A 23,467-nucleotide genomic window follows, 5' to 3' on the forward strand; every position below is an offset into this window, starting at 1 on the left:
AACCGAAAAAAAACAAAAAAAAACTATTTAAGCAGAGTGACTGCTACACGCATGCGCAGTCGGATGAGATCCCCTGCTCTCGTCGATAGGCATGAAAAAAATATTTCTGACATAATTTAAAATATCTTCCTACTTACTTACTTGCACTTCGTTGTCCAGCTACTTTCATAAATGTATATTACGAAATATGAAACGTATCAGTGACAAAACTCTCTGTAGTGGCTAGGTGGCAAGTTTCCTGTGTGGACAGATTTCGACCAATGAACCATCTTCTAGTTCTAAATAATCTTTTCTTACATGCGGTTCCCACGCTCCTTGACATACAAACACAAATACATCAAAGAAATTGTAATCAAGTGCAATACTGAAATACAACTGTGAACATTTCAAACCTGCAAACTGCGACACTTTAAATGAATGTGCAATAACACTATGTGCAATATGACAACCCTCGGGTACATAAGGTTCAGAGATAGGAAATGTTAGGATATTTATAGCATAGCATAGAGTACAGCACAGTGTTTTATTTGTATAGTATAGTATAGTGGATAGTGTACATAGCCTTTATTTATGTAAACCAGCTCTTTTCCCTTCTTGTTTTTAGTATTTTTTTCCAAGCACCAGGGGAGCCCCCCCTCCCAAATTTCGTTGTATGGTACCTGTACTGTATTAATGACAATAAAGACCATTCATTCATTCATTCATTCATTCATTCATTCAAATGGAATCTGCCATATTATACAAATTCTTGCCTGGGCATGAGGTGACCCGGAAGTGATGCGTTACATTTACCTCCTGTCCGGCTTCACACGGTTCCAACACGTAGGTGGTTTGCTAAGAAAACTCTAACCACGCATTGTAGTCAACCGTAGCCAGAAGCGACATCAGGGCAATAGTTTTTTTTAGAGGATTTATCAATTTACGGTCACATGTTCCATTTTTGGGGGGACCTCATGAATGGGTATATCGTGAACTTTGTCAAAGCTTGATCATGACCCCGGCGTTTGGGCATCTCTTTTTCCTTGCCATTAGTATTCTCACCGCCTGCCTCCCAGCGCCCACTAACGCGTGGGACTCAGACCTGGAGCTGTTCGATCTAGTGGAGGAATTCCCGCAAAACTTTTATGAATTCCTCTCAGTGGAGCAGGTGAGTTCGACCTTTTTCTGCTTTTTTTAGCCAGATGATCATGCATGGTCCTTCGTCCTTCGTCGACTAATTCCTGCAAAATCAATGTCACGTTTGAAACATCATCATGTCATATGCCGGGTGTGAGACAGAGAGAGACAGACAGAGAGAGAGACACACACAGACAGAGAGACAGAGAGACAGACAGAGAGACAGACAGACAGACAGAGAGACAGACAGAGAGAGAGACAGACAAAATAATGTCCCGTTTGAAACATCATCATGTCATATGCCGGGTGTGAGACAGAGAGACAGAGAGAGAGACAGACAGAGAGACAGAGACAGAGAGACAGACAGAGAGAGAGACAGAGAGACAGACAGAGAGAGAGAGACAGACAAAATAATGTCCCGTTTGAAACATCAGCATGTCATATGCCGGGTGTGTGTGGGGGACGTTCGCTATGTAATTATCCTACACTTTTATTTGGAATTATTCGTTCATGTCAATGGGGTCGCCACGGACTTGTGTATGAGGTCTGCTGTTTTATAGCTCAGGGTTGTATCTAAATTGTAGATTGTACAATTCGTAATTCTAGATTGTAATCAAGTGCAATACTGAAACACAACTGTGAACATTTCAAACCTGCAAACTGCGAATGAATGTGCAATAACACTATGTGCAATATGACAACCCTCGTGAACATAAGGTTCAGAGATAGGAAATGTTAGGATATTTATAGCATAGCATAGAGTACAGCACAGTGTTTTATTTGTATAGTATAGTATAGTGGATAGTGTATAATATATAGCCTTTATTTATGTAAACCAGCTCTTTTTCCCTTCTTGTTTTTAGTAAAAAATGTTCTAGCACCAGGGGAGCCCCCCCTCCCAAATTTCGTTGTATGGTACCTGTACTGTATAAATGACAATAAAGACCATTCATTCATTCAAACTTCAAAGTGGGGCTCCAGTGCTGATGGTCTATCTAGGCCTATAGGGCTCCGAGACAAGCTTGCCCAGCCACACATTTTGCTTCCTGTCTGTCAGGAAGTCAGTGATCCACCTACAGGTGGGCTCAGACATGCTCAGCTGGCATAGCTTGTCCTGGAGAAGTGCTGGGACGATGGTATTGAATGAGGAGCAGAAGTCTACAAACAGGATCCTGGCATAGGTGACGGGGGGAGTCTAGGTGCTGGAGGATGAAGTAGAGTCCCATATGGACTGCGTTGTCTACAGAGCGGTTGACTCTGTAGGCGAACGGCAGTGGGTCAAAGAGGGGATTGATGATGGCCTTGAGGTGGGTCGGCACAAGGCGCTTCATGAACACAGAGGTCAGGACGACTGGTCTGTAGTCATTACAGGCCTGTCATCCTCGGCTTTTTGGGAACGGGGATAATGGTGGATGTTTTGAAGCAAGCAGGTACCTGCATTCAACCAGTGAGGTGTTGGAGATGTCTGTGACTGCGCACTGGAGACAGCTGGTCTGCACAGTGCTTCAGTATAGAGGGGGAGACAACGTCTGGTCCAGGTGTCTTGCAGGGGTTCAGTTTCTTTAACAGTTTGTTGATGTCTCTCTTGTAGAATTATATTCATCACTACTTTGGCTGATCAGATGTGATGTGGGTTAACTAGTCAACTCCCTAACATCAGCGGAGCGAACCAAAAGTACCAAGTGAGAAACTACTTGCTGTGATGATTGGTTAACTTGTTCCATGTGACAACGTCTTGTGTCAGACATCCTTCCTGTCAATCTCTACTGTCTATCCCAATAAAGCAGAAATGCCCTATTTAGAAAGAAAATAAATGCACAGCTGAATAATTACACTGACAATGACGGGTAATGTAATACGTTTACAGTTTTCAGCCCACAGTGATGTCACTGCACGTTTGACCTGCATTAATGACCACCATACATTTCAAGCTGAAAAAATAAACAAAACTCAGTGCCTGCTGCTCATGGTCAGCTTGATTTCGTTTGAGCCCAAAGTGACATTATCAGCCACAGAACTGCACCCACTGGCTCTTAGACCATTATATAATAGATAGACCATAGACCATTATATACTATTTGGTTATGACTGCTTATAGCAGGTGTTGAATTGATACGTCATAAAGAACTAGTAGGCCTAAGTCCATTGTGTTTGAGACAGTGTTTCTGAAATGTTTGATTGTATGCCATAGTAGAAGCATAGAAGCAGTGCAATCTAAATTTGTTTCAGGTTGACCAAAAAGTTAATAGTGGGATAAACACCATTATCTCTTCTTTCTCATCCTCCTTTCTTCTGACTCCAGGATGCCTCGTCAGCAGACATCAGGAAGGCATATCGCAGGCTGTCACTCACTCTACATCCTGACAAGAACAAGGATGAAAATGCTGAAACACAATTCAGACAGGTGAGATATTCAATATGTTTTCAACACACTTTGGTTGTTTAACATCCCTGTTTCAACACCATCGTAAAAATATTTTGGACCCTACACTTAACATGCATCTTCAATGAGAGATAAGAAAAATGCGAATGAAAAGTGGAATATATCCGGGGTCAAAAAGTCAAAAGTGTAATTTGATCATCAGAATCTTAGGTCTTAAATTATTGGATTAGCAAGTTGCAAAAACATCGCATTTAAATGTGTTTGGGGACAATGTCTGGTCTGCAACGTAAGCAGTATGGTAATTAGCCTATCAGTTCCCCCCCCCCACCGCCCCCAACAATAGTATGGAAATAAACTGGAACCAATAAACACTAGCTTTGCAGCCCCCGCGGAGAGCTTTTCGGACGACACCCATGTAGCAAACAAGATTGAGCTAGGCGTGACGTAAAAGATCAATTCTAACAGCGCAGAGCGTCTTAAAATCTTTTGTACCTTTGTGGGGAACTATGGGGAAGTGTAATTTTAACACTGCCTGGTTAGAGAAAAGCATGTTTAGTGCTTAGTTGAAACCCATGGAGGGGAACATTTTTTAAGCCTGCTGCACCTTATGCAAGAAAACGGTGAATCTAGGAACATGGGGGGGTAAAGGCTTTAGAATCACCTGGTCAAAGAGAAACACAAGACCCAAGTCAAACACATCAAGAGAGGAGGGCACTGTTGTTGCGCAGAGGCTTGTGTGTGACTGTCACTCTACATGGAGGTGTTACCAAGGTCCCACTTCTGTGGCATCAGCCAGGTCAACGTTGATCAAGAGAGAAGTAAGGAGTCAGAAGCACAGGGTCAGAAGAGAAAGGCTCAAGAGGACCACCTGGAGGACCTGAAAAAGAGAAGGAAAACCATCCTAGAGGTGTCTGAAGGTCTGGCCAGAGATGCAGACAGGTTTGCAGAAGAGGCTGAGGACAAGGCTGGCAGCAAGATGGCCGAACTCATCTCCAAGTCAAATATTCGGAGCGCAAGTAGAAGTTGGCTGATCTTGAGACCATTGAAAAGGAGATTGTGGCCAAGGGAGTAGAGCTCAGAAGATTGCTCTTGACACACACACAGACCTTCTTTTGCAGTGTTCTTGTTTTTGCAGTGTTCTTGTTCTTGCAGTGTTTTAGTTTTTGTAGTGTTGGGGACCTGTTTGCATGCACTGTTCTGTATCCTGTTATGTTCGTTCTGTAGGGGGAACACATGTTGTCATTACTATAGTATTATTATATTCTTGTGACTATCTGGGCAGAATTAACACACTTAACAACCTCAACCTCTTCTACAATGAAAACCAGTTTCTCTACTTGAAACTTGACATTGGCTAGACAACAGACACATGTAAATGATCACAAAGACTTAATTGCTCTCTTTTCTCTTGACCTGCACCTAGAAGAGACTGAGCAATCTAAAGCCGTTCTGGGCCTTTATGTGTCCCAGGCCCAGTACTCCAAAGCCAGATCAGAACCATTTCGCTGCCTTTGTGTCCCTTACACCCCTTTATGTCTCTAAGAGAAAGTGGGGGTCAATCCCCCATAACCTCTTCATAATTTGCATCACTGCTAGCGTCATGCGACCCCCTCATCACAGATGCAGACAGGAAATGTCTGTGATTGGCTTGAACCATACCTGAGGGCGGGACTGATTACCTGTGCGTAAAAATCCTCTCTGTTTGGACTTTTCTGAGAACGGTTTGCTTGTAAAACTGTTCTCCTTTTGCAAAATACTATTAAATACCTTTTCTATGCATTTGAAGAAACCAGGCTACATTTTTTCTATTTTCTATTTAGATACTTTGATATTTCCCTCACAGTTCTTCTTATGCTGAACTTTACTTTGCTTGAATTTTCTTGCCAGTATGGTCTTGAAATAGGTCTTAAATTATATTAAAAGTGGTTTTAAAGTCTTAAATTTGACTTGTTGAAACCTGCAGGAACCCTGTATATCACAATATTTATGGCACGATATAGTCCTTTGCCATATCTTCCAAAGAAATACATCGATTTATATTGTGAAAATGTTTAAACGCTGCCCAGCTCTGATAGCTAATGATTTGCATATTTGTTTATTGCACTGTTTTCTTGTATATTTATGTATTTGCCTGTTTCTTGACAGTATGATTGTGTGCATTGTACTAAAGCAACCTTTTGGCCAGGTCTCTAAAATAGGTCTAATGATAAATAAAGGTTAAATAGAAAATATTGTTGTCTCACTGATCATCTTCTCTTATAGCTGGTGTCCATCTACGAAGTACTAAAAGATGAGGAGAGGAGACAGAGGTCAGTTTATCGTCTTTGTCCTTGAAGTGATTGTTCACCTCATTTTTATAAATCGTTAATATTTCTCTCAACATCCGTTTTTTTCTTTTTTTTCTTAGTCACTATATTGCACTATAACCCACTTTTGAATTGTTATATTGTGATGTCATCAAAACAACAATATTGTATAAATGTATTACGTGTCTCCTACAGGTACAATGACATCCTGGTCAATGGCCTTCCAGACTGGAGGCAACCAGTGTTCTACTACAGGCGGGTCAGGAGGATGAGCAATGGGGAGCTGGGCCTTCTGCTGTTCCTCATCTTGACAGTCGGACATTACGCAATCATCTGGTCCATCTACCTGGAGAAGCAACTGGTAAGTGGACCATGACCTTTCAGTTATTTATGTGAATAGCCTCTGTAGCCAAGAAGTAGCCTCTTTTCACAGGCAATACAGTGCTGCTTGAATGAGAACCCCTGAAATGTTTATTAAATCAGAAACAGTCTTTTTTTATCTGACATAACAGGTTTATATTGACCAATTCCATGTGTTGGTTTAGAGGGAATCATGCGTGTAGTAGGAAGACTAAATTATAAAGAAATGAGTGCAGGTGCAAAAATAATGCATGGAAAATGTTTAACCATTTTTACATGTTTTTTCTTGCGTGAAAAAGCAGGCCACCTAAGCCTTTTCAATGCAGGAAAAAACATTAAAACGGCCAGAAAATCAAGGAGTAGTAGCTATTAGTGTGCTATACTATCTATCAATGTCATATTCACAGCAAGACAAAGATGATGATTTACAAGATGGCCATTCTCCTCTGAGGGAAAATATACTAAAATAGTATAATAATTAACAGAGGTAGTTTGGGGAGTGTTTCCATTCCTCTTAAAACATATTTGAATTGGCCCAGATTTGATCCCTTAATGGTGCTTTTCTTATCAGGATGAACTTCTCAGCAAAAAGAAAAAGGAGAAAAAGAAAAAGTTGAATTGCAAGACTGCTGAAGACATGAAGTTCGCTGGTCAGGATCGAATTGAGAGGTAAGTCGAGCATATATTATGGCACATCCATCCCTTCCATCATTTATAAAGATAACATGACAACAAACAGTGTGTCCTTTTCCGTTATACAGGAAGGAAACATGTGCTACTTACTGTGCCCTGCCAGAGTAATGGGATTGTTGATAGCAAACAATTACGGTACTATGAGGTTAAAATAGAGATTCTCCGTTTTTTTAAGGGCATTTGTTTACGTATTGGTTTCCAAATGACAACACTTGTTATACATAGGGCTCCTATTTTAGGGCCCCAACAATAATTGGCAAGTTCTGTCACATTATTTATGCAGGCATAAGAGAGATGTCAATGTCTAGTATTGATTCTATCCTTTGGTCCACATGAGGACCAAAGAGGTGTTGATGAAAGTCAAGGATGCCATGAGAAATCAGAAACATAGCCAAAACTTGAAACAAGGCTTGCCCAAATCAACAGTTAGAACAAAGTTTAGAATATTGTCATGTACCAGAGTGATTGCAAGTTTGGAGAAAAAATGGATCTGCATTTTAGAGCATACCACCTCGTCTGTGAAACATGGTGGAGGGGGTGTTATGGTTTGCATTCAGTATTCGGTATTCAGTAATCAGCCAAAAATGGCCTTAAATTTGGCTCTGGCTTCGGCCAAGAATTTAAAATTCGGTGCATCTCTACTGTATATAACTAGCTAGCTAGATATGATACATTTCTATTGGGTAACCTTTCCCTGTTTTGTGTCAATCATATTTCTGTATCTCTGGTTTAAATGATTTAACATGGTTGTGGCTCTCCCTCTCCTTTTCATTTCAGATCCCTGGACAAACCTCATTGGCAGGATATCCTGCCACTCAAGCTGAGCATCTGGTTATATGTCTCAGTCAAGTCCCTTCCGCATGTTATCCAGGTAGTCACTCTATTCATTTATTATTTAACACCTTTCCTGTAACTTTGTTTTGAATTTGTTGTTACAATTGTTTGCTTTTCATAATCGGAACAAAAAGAATAGGGTTCCACTAGCTTCACAGCATGGACCCCTAACAAGACTTCTATCAGTCTTGAATTAAATTAGATGAAATGTGTAAATGGATGTAAAAAAAAACTGCTTTAGAAGTGACAGAGCACTTTAAAGGAATGATTCACACCTGGCTGTTGCCATTCAACTGTTGGCATATTTGATTAGAATTGTATTTAATGTTTGAATAGGAATAGTTAACTGAATAACAGTTAATAGTATCCAAGAGTTGAAGCATCAAATATTAACTAAATATGTTAAAAGGATTGATCAGGTATAGCCAAACATTACCATATTGTTTTAGAAGATGCAGGTTTCAATAAAGGCACCAGTATTGATTGATTACTAATACTGCTACTGATATATTGTGTTTCAGGATGTCAAGCAATATTATGAAGAATATAAAGAGATGAAGATCAAAGAGAAAGAGGAGGCAGAACAAGAAGCAGCAGAAGCAGCAGAACAAGAAGCTACACAAAGTAATTTTTTACACAAACTTTAGACTCCATGCTCAATGCCTGTACCATTACATTATGTTGACTATTACATTTACCTGGTAAATGTTAAATGGATCAGTGTACTGTACAGTATAAGCGATGTTTTCTTTAGTCATGTCTTGTCGGTTTGTAGATGTCCTACGGAATCAATTTAAGGAAATCCACAGATTTAAGCTGAAAGTGTGGCATCATTGCTCACCTCAAATGTTGCCATTTCTCAATCCTCAAACAGTGCCTTACGGATTACCGTACAACTAAAGCCAGACGGACACTGCGATTTTTAGAAACACAAACTATTCCAACCGATGAGTGTTCACTGTCCCATTAGCCTACTTACGCAGGGCACAGTATATCCAGAGCTTCAGACGTTTTTCTTAAATTTCATGATTCCAAGTCCATTTCAGATACATTTTGCCTGATGGATGCCACACTTCGGCTTAAAACTGAGGATGTTGTCCTAAAATGGATTAGCATACTTTGTTATGTCCACACCCACATCTGGCTTATCAACCCACAGAAGAGAAGCGACCCAAAGTGAAGAAACCTAAATTTGAGTTCCCTGTTCATAAGCCCTCGACCGTGGACAACGTGTTCATACCGACATATGATCAGGGCACATCAATCGAAGAGATAGAGGACCAGATGGATGACTGGCTTGAGGATAGGAAGACTCAGAAAAAGAGGGTAAGTCTGGGATATTTTCCACTGTATTACTTTATATTAGTGTTGTTCCGATACCGATACTAGTATCGGCATGGCCGCCGATACGCACAAAAATGCTGGTATCGGTATCGGCGAGTACTTTACAAAAACGCAAGTTGTTTTTTTTTTTTTTACTTAAGTTTTACAAAAACTTTACGAGTTTTACAAAGGTTTTGAGCAGTGCCAGACTAAGTGTTAGCAATAATTTTACATCGAGGTGAGTATGCGGCTCAAAAAACATGTTTTTTTGTTTTGTTTTTTCAAACGCCGTGGTATCGGATCGGTACTCGGTATCGGCAAGTACTGCACGGTCAGGTATCGGTATCGGTATCGGGATCAAAAAATGGTATCGGAACAACACTACTTTATATGTCAATGTATTTGTCCATGTAGCCTACACACAAGAACATAACCATACATATCTACAAAATATGTTTCAAGGGGGACATCACAGATGTTTTACTCATATTTATTATGTCCAGCACCATACCGTGTCTACATACTGCATGTGAGAACTTCTCACTAAGAAGAACGTCTGCTAAGGAAGGAGGGAATGATTAGCAGCTAGTGGGACTTTGGTAGAAAATTATTGTAGCGCTAAACTGAACCCAGATCCGAAGAGAGGTTTTAACAATCACATTCTTAGTATAGGGGGAAGCGGAAGAATGAATAGGAGAGTGTACTAGAGCCTTCAGTGATACAGGTTTGGAGGAGTTTGTCTATAACCAGGGAGGATCAAAGACCTCATATTGAAGCCAGTATTTAAACATCCTAAAATTGGCAGCCCAATAGTAAAAACCATACATTTGGTAGACCCAACCCTCTACGTGGTCTAGCCCTTTGCAAGTATTGTTTACGCAGCCAGGAACCTTCTTATTCCATATAAACTCCAAGATCAGGCTATCCACTTTACGAAAGAAGGTCTGAGGGAGGAAAAGTGGAATGCACTGGAACAAGTAGGAGAACCGTGGAAGAATATTCATTTTAACACAACTGACCCGAGCGGCTAAAGATAGATTGAGCACAGACTAGCATTCAGTCTTCTCAGGATTCAGGTCAACAAGGGGGCAAAGTTAGATTTGTAGAGGTCTTCTAATTTGTGTGTAACATGAACTCTATAAGATACGTAATGCTATGTTGGGCACAGAATTGTTTTTTATTAGGGGGTAATTTTTGTACGACCTTTCATTCAGATATGTATTATTTTATTTTTTTAAATATATTTTGTAGAACATCACCGTTTTCACATATGAGGACACTAGTATTGTTCTGGAGATAATGAATATGAGGTAAAAGATCCTGTCTATCATGTGGATGTCGTCGACCGTCCTTGTTAGTCCTTGCATCTAGAACACTGTCTTTGAATGAGAGGGACTACATTTCCCTAGCCCAATCCTGCAGTTCTACACCAAAACAAGGCGCAGTGCATGTTAAAACAAAGAACTGAATCCTGGCCAACACAGCCACGTTGTTGAAACTTAGGGACAGCGACTGATTTTGGTGGCAGCAACATCGTCAGATAAGATAAGCCATACAAATGAAATACTTTCAAGGGTCATGACAAAATAACTGTGAAGCCTTTTGCCTACTAGGGGGCAACCAGGAACAAAGTTGCCATTAGTTAGTATCATCAGTATCATCTGAAGTACACTTTCCGTCGACTTGGTTCGACATCTCATTTTCGTTGAGCTCATAGGACTTACAATCCCTTATGATAAATGGCTATTCACTGAGATCCTGAGTGGAGGTAGGGGTACTTGCTTCATTGGGGTCATCAGGTGGGTACCATCCATCATTGGTGTTTAGATGATGAAAACCCATGACACCTACAGAGGGCTGGGGGCGGGGTTAGCCATGCAAGGTTGAAAATACCATAGTGAGTCTCCCTCCCTCTCCCTCATCTCCTTCAGAGAACCAGGGTTCCATAACGTAACCCAAAGTCATCATGCTGTTGTTGGCACCAGGATGGCACCAACCTTAATGCCACCACAACACTATGTTAACAGATGGTAGTCATTAGGTTATGTTGACAACAACGTCGCCACAACCTCATCACAGCCTAACTTGTCGGTATGTAGTGTGTTTGCTGGGATCTATATATCCATATATACGTTAGAGGCTTAAGCCCTTTAAGTCTGCAGGTGTGGGTGTGGCGTTAGAGATATGTGCCATATTGCATCCTCTTTCCTCACCTTCTCAAAATGCTATGCAGGAGATGATGGGGGGGAGGTGGGATGAACCTCATGAATCTATTTTTCATGTATTTGATTTTCATTTGTTTGAAATGTCCTCAGGCTCTTGAGTGGACAGAAGAAGACGTCAGTCAGCTGACCCGGAGTATGGCTAAGTTTCCTGGGGGAACTCCGGGGCGCTGGGAGAAGATTGCCCACGAACTGGGAAGATCAGTGTCTGAGGTGAGTCTACACTAGCAATTGTATATGTTGAGTAGGATCTATACTTGGGCGGTTTTCAAATAAAAAATAAAACGTCCCCAAATAAATAATTTTATAACGTCCCCAAATAAAACGGTGATTTTCAGTTAAACCGTGGGATTCCAAATCACATTGTTGTCAGGCTTTGACTGAGCCGCCAATTAGAAATGATTAGGCCCTCTCCTTTCTGTGAACCTGCTCAGACACTTTCCACAAGTAGTGCTGAAACACCGGTGCTACACTCTCATCACATTTACTGATCGTACAAAGACCTTTACTGATCTATTTGCAATTTCATGTTAATTTCATAATTTATTGGCCTCTCTAAAAAGACCATAAATACTGAAGGGGAGTCCTTTAGATTACAATAAAGGACATTACCCATCATTATTGTAGTTTGATCCACCTAATGTGATGGAAGTAACGGTGCTGCTGTAACTTTAACTTTACTTCCTATACTCTGATGATACCAGTCTGATTCTAACCCACCATTTAAATGCACTAATCTCAGAAAGCAAAACTGGCATGGAAAGTATTTCTAAATGGTTTCAACTTAAAGGTCCAGTATGTATATTTGAGCTTTAAACTTGTACTAAATGGCCATGAGAAATCGGTAGCAGTCATGGAATGAAATGGCCTAATAAAGAATGTTCAGTAAAGAGCGCTGTTCTGATCGAAACAAAATGTTTTCCGTCACTGGCCCGTACGCTGGTACCTTTTGTTTCTTTACAATGATATGCACACACAGTTGCAGCTGAACGTAGCAAATATTATGAGTTTCATCAGTGTGGTTAGAGAAGGCAGAAAAGCGCAAAACTGTGTGCTTCACCTTTATTGTCTTTTAAATGTCAAAAAGCTCTGAACACACATATTTTCAGTGTTTTGTTAATATTGTTCACAAACTTTATCAATAGCGGTCAACAATCTGTGAACAATAAGAAAGAATATGGTAATAATATAATCCCTTTCACATGTTGTAATGAATGATTGATGTCACCTTTCTCCACAGGTCACCTTAAAAGTGAAACAGCTTAAAGACTGTGTTACCAACACCTCAGGTAGGTCGGTTGTCAGGCTTTTTTTTTTTTATTATAGTAAAACCTATTATGATACATTTTATACCATGGAATGCAGTGGGAAAAATAAGTATTTCACCCCCTGCTGATTTTGTGAGTTTACCCCCTGACAAAGAAATGAACAGTCTATAATTTTAATCGTAGGTTCATTTTAACAGAATATAAAAAAGACATCCCAGAAAATCACGTTATATGAATTGTGAAATTGAGTTAAAGTATTGAGTTAAAGTATTTCATGTATATACTGTATGCAAAATTAATATAATGTGATTTTCTGGGATTTTTAAAATATTCTGTCTCACTGTTAAAATGAACGTACCATTAAAAGTATAGACTGTTCATTTCTTTGTAAGGGGGTAAACTCACAAAATCAGCAGGGGGTGAAATACTTATTTCCCCCACTATGTTGTCACATTTAGTAGCATTCATAATGACCGAAAAAGCAGCATGAATGTCTAAGAAGCCTTATTATGATATTATATGTAATGAGGTGAAACGCTATAGACAGTTCAAATCCTGAAATAACCGAAGTAGTGCTGAAGCAGACTATTTAGAAAAATTGCTCTGTTTTTATGGTTTCTGCCTCTTGATGCAGGACTGGTGAAGCTCTCTGATCTCAAGGGGAGTTCTCTCACAGGAATGGGTTCCAAAGAAGGGGCTGGAGTTGTACCAGATAGCCTCATGACCCAGCGAGATCAACCCCAGCCTTCAGCAGAGCCGGCGGGCAGGGCAGACGATGCCTCAGAGGGTGCTCAGGCACTCAGGAGGAGACCCCGGAAGACGGGGGGCGGCGGGGCAGGGGAGGACAAGGCCAAGGGCCGCAGACAGATGGACTTTGACCCCGCAGCTACTGAGGAGGACAGCGAGGAGGAGCAGCAGAGTCCACCAGCCCCACTGCAGCCTAAAGAGCCTAAAGAGAAGGCCGGTGCAGCGGATGAGATTTGGACCCAGAACCAGCAGAAGCTCCTGGAGCAGGCGCTGCAGCAGTACCCACGAGGCACCACAGAACGCTGGGACCGAATCGCTAAGCTGGTGCCCGGGAAGAGCAAGGTGAGAGATCTCCCACAATGCCACAATTTGGGTGTCAGCAAAACCTTTTTGGCACTCTATATCTATTTTGGATAAAGTGTACATTGTAGTAGCACATAGTGGTACTTATGTGGCTTTACCTATAATTGCCTGTTATCTTACGCCTACATTACTCAGTTCATGATTTATGATTTTTTATGAAATACTTTTAGCAGAACCAACCTAAACTTGTCATGAATAGTGGAGAATATCAGTACAATATTACATGTACCTAGGATTTTGGATGGTGAATGACCTGTACCCTTTTCCCCATGATTCCTTTTCAGGAAGAGTGTATGATCCGTTACAAACTTTTGGCAGAACTGGTGCAGAAAAGGAAGCAGGTCAAAAGTTGACTCCCCATGGATGACCATCGATAATATTACTTAATGACTGAGGTTCATTTTGGCCCATAACCCCTTTTTCCTAGCTCCTATGCGCTCAAGGTACCTAGATCTGAAACACCTGGCTAGACGAAAGCAATATGTTGAAAATACATAGCATATTGCATAGCATTGGGCTGCATATAGCTTACACCTATCCGAGCGGTCTAAATTGGTGATAACTTATTCCGGTCATGTACTGGTACTTTTATTTCCTTACTTAATACCGGTACTCATTCTTGACTTTTTAAATCAACATTGATTATCATTATTTGCCCAACAATTTGTGCCAGTGGATATGTAGCGCTCTTCAAATAATCATTGTTTTTTAATTCATCATTCTGTTACATTATGGTAGGTTATTTCACCTTCATTTGTAATCATGATTCATAGTGGTCAAAGTGATCAGATCTGAACCAGTAACGTGTATGCCTGCATATATGGAAAGCGCTAGGAAAAGGCAACTGACTCTTTGTGTCAGGCAGAACATATTTTCAATCAGCCTGTGTCAAATGTATTTAGTATTGCAACATTTGATTGACAATGACACGCTCGCAATTTAGTAAGGTTGAGTCTTGGATAAAAGGGACAATGTTTCCTCCATGATTGTCTATTCAAATAACTGATTGAAACATTGTGCCAAGACTCAATGGTACCAAATGTGAACGAGAACCATATTCTGTACTTCAAATTGTTGTAATTATAATGACTAGAAATAAGTAATAATCATAATTACTCTTTTGAATGAAATTAATTCCTGGTTGATTCATAAAATCATCCTGCCCCCTATTCTGAGCTGGATTTTTTTTTTTCTTCTTTTTTTCTTTTAAATATATATATTTTTAGAACTTCTGTCCTCATTCCTACAATCTTATCTGAGGAACAATACATCATTATGTCTAAAAGCCCATTTTTACCCGCTGGGTTCAGACCTGTGAAGACTACAGGGGCTAGGGGAAGGGATATGGGATGAAAATGGAACCAACCAATCCTCTCACATCTGTTACGTGCCTTAGCTGCGCCCCAAAGCATGCCATCCAGCCTCCTTTCTGTCCTTTCTATCAACAAAACTTAAAATGTTTGTACTTATTTAGACTTTTGCTTTGCTATTTGCTTCTTACATCACCATGTACTGAATATAAATGGTATGAAACATTGAAATAAAAGGTTTTATTTTTTTTCAGGATGACATCTGAAACCAATTTACTATTTTGTTTCTTCTATATACCCTATTTATGTGTGACTGAAGACCAGACAATGTTTTTGATTGGAGGGGGTCTGTAAGAGATAATTGTAATATAGTAGGATGTCAAGGGGAAACAGGCAAGACTGTTCTTCTTGTTAAGGTTTTATTTTAAAATGCAAGTGTCCATATGTACAGGTTAATGCAATGTTCAAAAATGAATCGTCCCACAATGATAACGTGAACATAATGAAGTCTGGACCTCCTTTTTGAGTTATAATTTCTGAAAGTAGAAAGAAAGGCCTGTCCAATAATTTCTGTCCACTGTTTCCCACAGGATTCCGTGAGACTGGGGTGGACGAACCTCGGACCCTCGAAACATTGTTTAAAATCTGGTCAATGAGCTGGGTGGGTGGGGTTGGGAGGAATCCCAAATATCACGTCGCTCACGTGTAAAAATCGTGTAGCTTGCGTGTAAAAAATATTTGCAGTTCATAATGTCTGGCGGGACAAATTAGACTATGGCGGGCCACCACGTTGGTGCACTTCAAACCATGTACCGGAGAAGCTCGCTCTGAATCAAAAGACACGCAAATCAGCTGCTAGCAGCTAAGAAGAAACATCGCTATGAACATCTAATTGCATGTTTTGCATGCAACAGTGCATGTTGATCACAACATGCTAAAAACACATAACTACACATACATTGAACAAAAAATATACTACTATAACACTTTAGTTTTTCCTCCAGTTTTTCACGAGTTGAAATCAAAGACTTTTTCTATGTACACAAAAGGCCTATTTCTCTCAAATTGTGTTCACAAATGTGTTTAGATCTGTGTTAGTGAGCACTTCTCCTTTGCCTAGATAATCCATCCACCTAACAGGTGTGGCATATTCAGATGCTCATTAGACAGCATGATTATTGCACAGATGTGCCTTAGGCTGGTCACTCTAAAATGTGCTTTTTTTATCACACAGCACAATGCCACAGATGTCGCAAGTTTTAAGGGAGCATGCAATTGGCAGGAATGTCCACCAGAGCTGTTGCCTGTGAATTGAATGTTCATTTCTCTACCATAAGCCGTCTCCAAAGGCATTTCCTGGAATTGGAATTGGAATTGGAGACGACTTTGGAGACTGCTTATGGTAGAGAAATGAACATTCAATTCACAGGCAACAGCTCTGGTGGACATTCCTGGAGTCAGTATGCCAATTGCACAATCCCTCAAAACTTGTGACATCTATGGCATTGATTGTGCTGTGTGATAAAACAGCACATTTTAGAGTGGCCTTTTATTGTGACCAGCCTAAAGGCCAATGCACACGGCGTGCGATTTTGTCGCACGACAACATTCGATTCTCAATTCACACCAATGAATGTTGTTGTGCGACAATTTCGCATTGCACGCCGTGTGCATTGTCTCATTGGGTCTCATTCAAAACAATGGAATCGAAATCGGCGGTGCGACAAAATCGCACGCCGTGTGCATTGGCCTTAAGGCACACCTGTGCAGTAATCATGCTGTCTCAGCACACCTGTCAGGGGGATGGTTTATCTCGGCAAAGGAGAAGTGCTCACTAACACAGATTTAAACACATTTGTGAACACAATTTGAGAGAAATAGGCCTTTTGTGTACATAGAAAAAGTCTTAGGTCTTTGATTTCAACTCGTGATTTTTTTTTGTGCAAAAACGAAGGTGTTGCGTTTATATTTTTATTCAGTGTATGAAATGGCCTAAAAATCAGTGGTCAAACGGCTAAGAAATTAGCGACGGCAATTTCAATGGTAGGCATAACAAAGCCATAACTAGTTCTTATGTATACACTTGCTCCTCAATACACACACTGATCCACAGCACCAAAGGACCTCTTTATGGGGAGCCAAGAGTGTAATCACGTGTTCCCCATAGAGATACTGTATGTGCAATCTAGAGGAAGCAGAACATATCCTATTGTAACATATTTTTGTGTGGCAATATCTACTATATCCCATTCATATACATATATATATATATATATATATCTCATATACACAGCTGAACTGGTTGAATGTTCTAGCATAGACAACTAATGCGGGTTGCTACTGTTTGTCGTTTAAAACCAGAGCAGATCGATGTGACACTGCTATAGGTAGCATAATTAACATAATTACGTATAAATTACCAAAATAAAATGGAATGTCATTTCAAGCCTTTATTTCAACTCGGGGACCACTGAGGGAGACCCTCATTTTCGGTGGGGCCGAGTGTACAGGATATACAAATACATTGCAACATAATAAATACATAAACATACATAGTGCAACAATAAGACACAATAAGAGCAATAACAATAATAAATACACATTTCAAAATGGATCAATCAAAGCAGGTGCAAATAGATGTGCAATGTGTATATGCAGCGTTTTCTGATCTACAAGTCAAACCAAAGATCCCCATAGAAACCATGGAGTTATGGATTTCTGGAGTCATGTATTCACCACTGGAACACATCTGAGATATTATTCAGGTGAAAATGACTTTTTCAAGGAACTCATGTGGGTCTTTGTTCCAGCAGGGTGTCATTTCATTAGTGGACCCCCAGCACCTTGACCCCATGCACCGATCGCCTGACCCCTCAAACCTGTTTGCACTAATAAAGTCCCGCACCTGGGTACATTGACATTTATTTATTTATTTATATAGAATCCCTTAATGGAAAATGATCTATATCATATCCATAATTGTATTTGCAACAATGAATTCAAGTTGATATAGCAATGGAAGTGGCTGGAAATGTGTTTATTTGGTTAATGTTAGGCATACTAAGCGTTAAGCGAATAGGACGAAAATGATCTGTAAATACTTGAAATACGAAAATGATCTATCTCCTATCGAAATGCATAGTAAACGTACAATGGGCGGTGATTCACGTGAATTTGATCTGTTATATCCATGATAAATACTTGAAATACGAAAATGATCTATCACATACATTATCTGCAAATGCTTAGTAAATGCACAGTGGGCGGCGATTTGTCTTCCTCAGCCACCGTAGTAGGCGTGGTATGGTGACGTCACGAGCCAAATATGTTGACTTGAAACAAGTTGAAACTACTGAAGGCCGTCTTTATCAATGGCAGAGAGCGGCGCACAGGTACGTGAAGGCACTAGCTAACCTCGCTAACAACTCGTTCAAACTGGTAAACAGTAATATAATATCCACCATGAAAGATTACTACGCTAGAAAGCCGTTGTCTTCAGCTAGCATCTTTTTAAGTTGTGTGTGTGTGTGTGTGTGAGTGTGAGTGTGTGAGAGAAAGTGTGAGAGAGAGTGTGAGTGTGAGTGTGAGTGTGAGTGTGGGTGTGGGTGTGTGTGTCTGTGTCTGTGTCTGTGTCTGTGTCTGTGTCTGTGTCTGTGTCTGTGTCTGTGTGTGTGTGTGTGTGTGTGTGTGTGTGTGTGTGTGTGTGTGTGTGAGTGATGAATTAGAGAGGTGTTTCTTATAACCTAATCTTGGTGATTTCCCCCCTCAGTTGTTTGCCAGGCTGGAGGGGAGAAAGTCTCTAAGCGACATAGAAGCTCACATCTTCCCAGAGAACGCTGGACCAAACCAAGGTCCAATTTGACTGCACTTTCTCTAAAATAATGACGAGCCTGTAAGATAGTTGTACAGTTAATTCATTTACAGTCTCTTTGATCATCATTAGTCCACATATGACTTTCAGCTTATCTTTTGATTTTCTTCTATCCCCCAGGTGATGTAGTTGAGTTCCATGGTATGGAGGGGACAGGTAAAACAGAGCTACTGTACCACCTGGTGACCCGCTGCATCCTCCCTGCTGACACAGGTGGACTGGAGGTGGAGGTGCTCTACGTCGACACCGACTACCACTTTGACATGCTGCGGCTGGTCACCATACTGGAGCAGCGCCTGGCTCAGCCTGGGGAGGGTGCCAGAGAGGGGGACTCGGAGGAGAGAGTGCGCGCCTGTCTCGAGAGACTGTCTGTGGTCCACTGCTCCGGCTCTGTCCAGCTCCTTCTCACACTCACCTATCTGGAGACCACCTTCTGCAGCCGGCCGGCCGTCTGCTTGCTGGTCATCGACAGCATCTCGTCCTCCTATTGGGTGGACCGCAGCGGGGGCGGGGAGAGCCTGGCCAAGCAAGAAGTCAACCTGCAGAGATGTGCCAATCTCTTGGCCAGACTCCTCAGGGATTACGGGATAACGTTGTTTTCCACCACACACGCCATCATGAGAAACTACGGCCGCTCCGCAGACACGGCGGCCGTGCTGCCTGGCTCCTCAGACGCAGCCTCTTCCTCCTGGAGAGGACGTCCTGACTTAGACAAGCCCTATCTCTGTCGAGCCTGGCAGAAGCTGGTCACCCACAGACTGCTACTCTCTAAAGTTGTCAATTTCTCCTCTCAAGCTGAGCAGACTAATCACAGACAGGTATCCTCAGCCGAGGGAACCAATCACAGTTTGTTCTCAGTCGTGTGCACCACCACCAGAACACGAGGCTGTAGGAGCAGCTCTTTCCGTGTTACTGAAGGAGGGGTACAGTTCGTCTGAAGGGTCTAACTGATGGATAGTTATTTGTAACATGTTACTTGTTTTGTACATTGTCAATGTTCAGTCATTTGGGGATTTGTGTTGCTTAAAGTGTTATTTTCTCATTTGTTTTTAAAACTCTCTCTCTATCTCTCACTCTATATACTGTATATATATATCGTTTTGCAAGGATTCTTAATAGGACTGGTTGTTAAAACCCCTAAATATTCAGCACAACAATTGAGTGGAGTTGGAGATGTCCTCTTGGGTGGAGTGGAATTTGGCAATGATCTTGTGGCTGCAACATCAGTTTGAACACTGCCCACAAAAACACCAGTTAGATAAGAACACATACATACATACTTTATTAAACCTAAGCACAAAATATGTGTCTTAATAATAGAGATAAACAGGCTTTGACTTCTGATCAAACATCATCATCATCAACAACAAACATATAGAAAAAGATCTAAGAAAACATATACAAGAAAAAAGTGTTTAGAAAAACATCAAACCTTATTAATGTTCAAGTCGGTCAGCTAATATCAACAGTTATTTAGTTTTTAGGAAATGGTTTGCAATCATTGCCCAGTTTCTGGGTCATTCTGTTACCAAAAAGTATAAGATATTTTCAAATGTCTCTTCCCCATAAGGAGCAAGGATAATGAAAGTTAACAAAAGTAAGAAGAATAGATAGACCTACCAAATACTTGTAGTTTTTTATTGATATCAATTTTGTTTATGATCTAATAATTGATTAAAACTGGTCAAACTGGTCAGGAGCAGACAGTGGGAAATTATACAGTAGAAGTTACAAACCACTACCTCAACATCCTTACCAAGCACAGCATCAACATCCTCATCTCATGCTCCGGACTGAGACTTCATTGTTGAGTACAGTAAGGAAAGCATGATGATAATGATAACATACGTGATATGTTAACATACTTCTACAAAAAGGACAGCAAGGGATTTGTCTTCATCATATTAAAGAGCGCACTGATTCTTCTTTCCACACCGGTTGCAGACAATAAATAACGTTTTCCTTTAGCAGAGGCTATCTCTGAGACAAACTAGGAGCACATTAGGTGTCTTTCTGTGTTTGTGTCTGTACATAACATACCTACTTGTGTTTAATGTAAAAAAAAAAAAAGATGTAGGTTATTTTCTTTTGGTATATTGAAGAAAAAAGTTTGTATACATTTTTTTTTAATCAATTTCCCATTTTAATGTTATATATCAGTTGATAAAATAATACATTATTACCTAAATGAGAGGGTCTATTGTGTATTTCTGTCTTTGTCTCCCTATGTTAGCTAAATCATCATGTACAGGGTGACATTCAAACCCATAAATCATGCATTTAGTCATTCAGTTACCGAATGTAAATCCAGTTCACTTACAATAGCCCAACAACCAAAAAAGATTGTGTTCGAACTCAACATATCACCCCAACAAAAAATATGGTCATTCCATTACCAAACTTGGAATTGTTAAAAGTAGCCATTGTGCATATAGTTGTGTGGTCTGTTCAACTTTGCTATCAAGGGGTTTTGTTTGGCAAACATTTGAAAGTGACTGTGGACTGTTACTGTGAAATATACAGTGCCCTCCACAATTACTGGCAGCCCTGGTAAAGATGAGTAAAAAGGGTTATAACAAAATCACCTTTTTTCAGTTAGCTTAATGTCACACACAAAAAAGAGAAACAACCAACCTTTCATTGAAGTAGATTTATTATTTCTAACAAAACCATGTGTTTAGGACACCCCCACATTTATTACTACTTAAAATGCCTAAAATTAGAATCAAGTGCATCACATCAGTTGCAAATGATTAGGACATTGTGAGAGACGATTCTGGAGGAGCCGGTCTTATTTAAACCTCAGACATTTTGTTTGGTTTGCTCTTGATTGTTGAAGTGAGCGGTATCATCTGGTATCTCTTCACATGGGCTCTCCTACCACAGCTACGCAGACGACACTCAACTCTTCCTGTCCTTCCCCCCGTCTGATGTACACGTGGCAACCCGTATCTCAGCATGTCTCGCTGACATTTCAACTTGGATGGCTGACCACCATCTCAAGCTCAATCTTAACAAGACCGAACCTGGGTATCTTAATATAAGGTGTTTATCTTGCTAGTTCAGACACCGTGTAACCTGGGTATCTTAATATAAGGTGTTTATCTTGCTAGTTTAGACACTGTGTAACCTGGGTATCTTAATATAAGGTGTTTATCTTGCTGGTTTAGACACTGTGTAACCTGTGTATCTTAATATCCCAAATCACTATCATTCTCGTATCTCCTGTAAGAGCTAATAGTTCCTCTGCTGTTTATGGTTCTCTCAAAGTAAACAAGCTTTTAGAGAAACAAGTTTAGTTGATGTCCGTAAACCCATGTCTACAGAACAAGCAAAGTCATAATTTGCCATCAATCCACACATAATACCCCAGAATGACAAAGTGAAAAAACATTTTTAGACATTTCAGGACATTTATTGATTTGCTCTGACAGTTATTTAAAATGCAAAAATTATCTAAACATTTTTAAGGTTAGTGTTAAGCCTAAGCCTAGTGTTAACCCTAAGCCTGCCAGCTTTGCTGTCCTTACTCTTTTCTCCATCTCTCCCTCCTCTTCTTTCCTGACTCTCTCTCTCTCCTCCTCTTCCCTGTTCATCACCTCCATCCTCTCTTTCACTTCATTCACCTCCTTTTCTTTATCCTCCAGGATTGTCTGACTCTCTCTCTTGACCTTTTCTAACTTCTTCAGCTCCATCTTGTTTCTCTTTACCTCCTCTTCCTTCCTGACTCTCTCTCTCTCCTCCTCTTCCCCTTTCATCACCTCCATCTTCTCTTTCACCTCCATTTTCATCTCTCTCTCCCTATCCTCCAACACTTTCTTCCTCCTCTCCAATTCATCTTGAAGATCCTGAACTATTTTCTTCTCCCTGTCCAGCTCTTCTCTGTCCTCATCTACCCTCTGTCTCTCTTCCTTCAGCCTCTTCTCTGCATCGCTGTGTTGCTTCTCCTTCTCCTCCCCTTCTTTCTTTATCTTCTCCTTCTCTGTCTTCCAGACCTCTTGCTCTACCTTTCTAGCTTTTTCCACTCTGGCCATCTCTTTCATTTGCCCGTCCTGAGCTTGCTCCACCTCTTTCTCTCTCTTCTCCACCTCGTTCTCTCTCTTCTCCGCCTCCCTCTTCAAGATCTTTCGCTCTCCCTTTCCTTCTGCCACTCGGGCCTTCTCTGCCATGTACCTGGCCTGGGCTTCCTCCATCTCCCTCTTCCAGACCCCTTGTTCTTCCTTTCTTTCTTCTGCCACTCGGGCCTTCTCTGCCATGTAGAGCTCTTGCTCCGCCTTTCTTTGGTTTGCCTCCAACAGCAGGGCAACCTGGGCATCTTTACACTCCTGTGGACATACAGTGAACACACTTAAGGTGCAATCTCAAATGTATTTGGCAAGAGGGGTCCCTTGTCTTTTCTGAGAATAAAACCAGTCAGTTGTCTCCCCTCATCTTTGTGTATTGTCTATTTTTAGCAATCCTAAATAGGGTGAGTGGGCAGTTATCAAATACAGTACCATAGTCCTTTGAAACTCCCCGATGGAGATAACAGAGCTATCACTCTGATAAACAATCCCCCCCTCCACATACCCCACTGAACTATTGCCCCCCCTCGCACACACACACACACACACTTGACTATGACTCTCAGTACCCCCCCCCCCCACCTTAGGATACTATAGACAATGGAAA

General features: G+C 40.8%; 2 protein-coding genes across 2 annotated transcripts; both read left to right on the plus strand.

Annotated features, from left to right (window-relative positions):
- The first annotated feature begins 844 nt into the window (after window positions 1-844).
- Window positions 845-15,144, plus strand: dnajc1 (DnaJ (Hsp40) homolog, subfamily C, member 1). The gene is made up of 12 exons (XM_080543728.1): window positions 845-1,147; window positions 3,419-3,520; window positions 5,762-5,808; window positions 6,001-6,166; window positions 6,737-6,834; window positions 7,636-7,729; window positions 8,214-8,316; window positions 8,852-9,018; window positions 11,331-11,450; window positions 12,478-12,526; window positions 13,140-13,594; window positions 13,900-15,144. Exons 1-12 carry the CDS (start codon window positions 992-994, stop codon window positions 13,966-13,968), a joined length of 1,626 nt encoding a protein of 541 aa, XP_080399854.1. The 5' UTR covers window positions 845-991; the 3' UTR covers window positions 13,969-15,144.
- Window positions 15,145-18,296: 3,152 nt separating this feature from the next.
- xrcc2 (X-ray repair complementing defective repair in Chinese hamster cells 2) lies at window positions 18,297-19,734 on the plus strand (the record flags this gene model as incomplete). Its single annotated transcript, XM_080543481.1, has 3 exons — window positions 18,297-18,317; window positions 18,695-18,776; window positions 18,917-19,734. The coding sequence occupies 3 exons, from the start codon at window positions 18,297-18,299 to the stop codon at window positions 19,732-19,734; spliced, it is 921 nt and encodes a 306-aa protein (XP_080399607.1).
- Window positions 19,735-23,467: the final 3,733 nt, after the last annotated feature.

The sequence above is a fragment of the Nansenia antarctica genome, assembly GCF_963989245.1.
Source record: "Nansenia antarctica genome assembly, chromosome: 12".
Lineage (NCBI taxonomy): Eukaryota > Metazoa > Chordata > Actinopteri > Argentiniformes > Microstomatidae > Nansenia > Nansenia antarctica.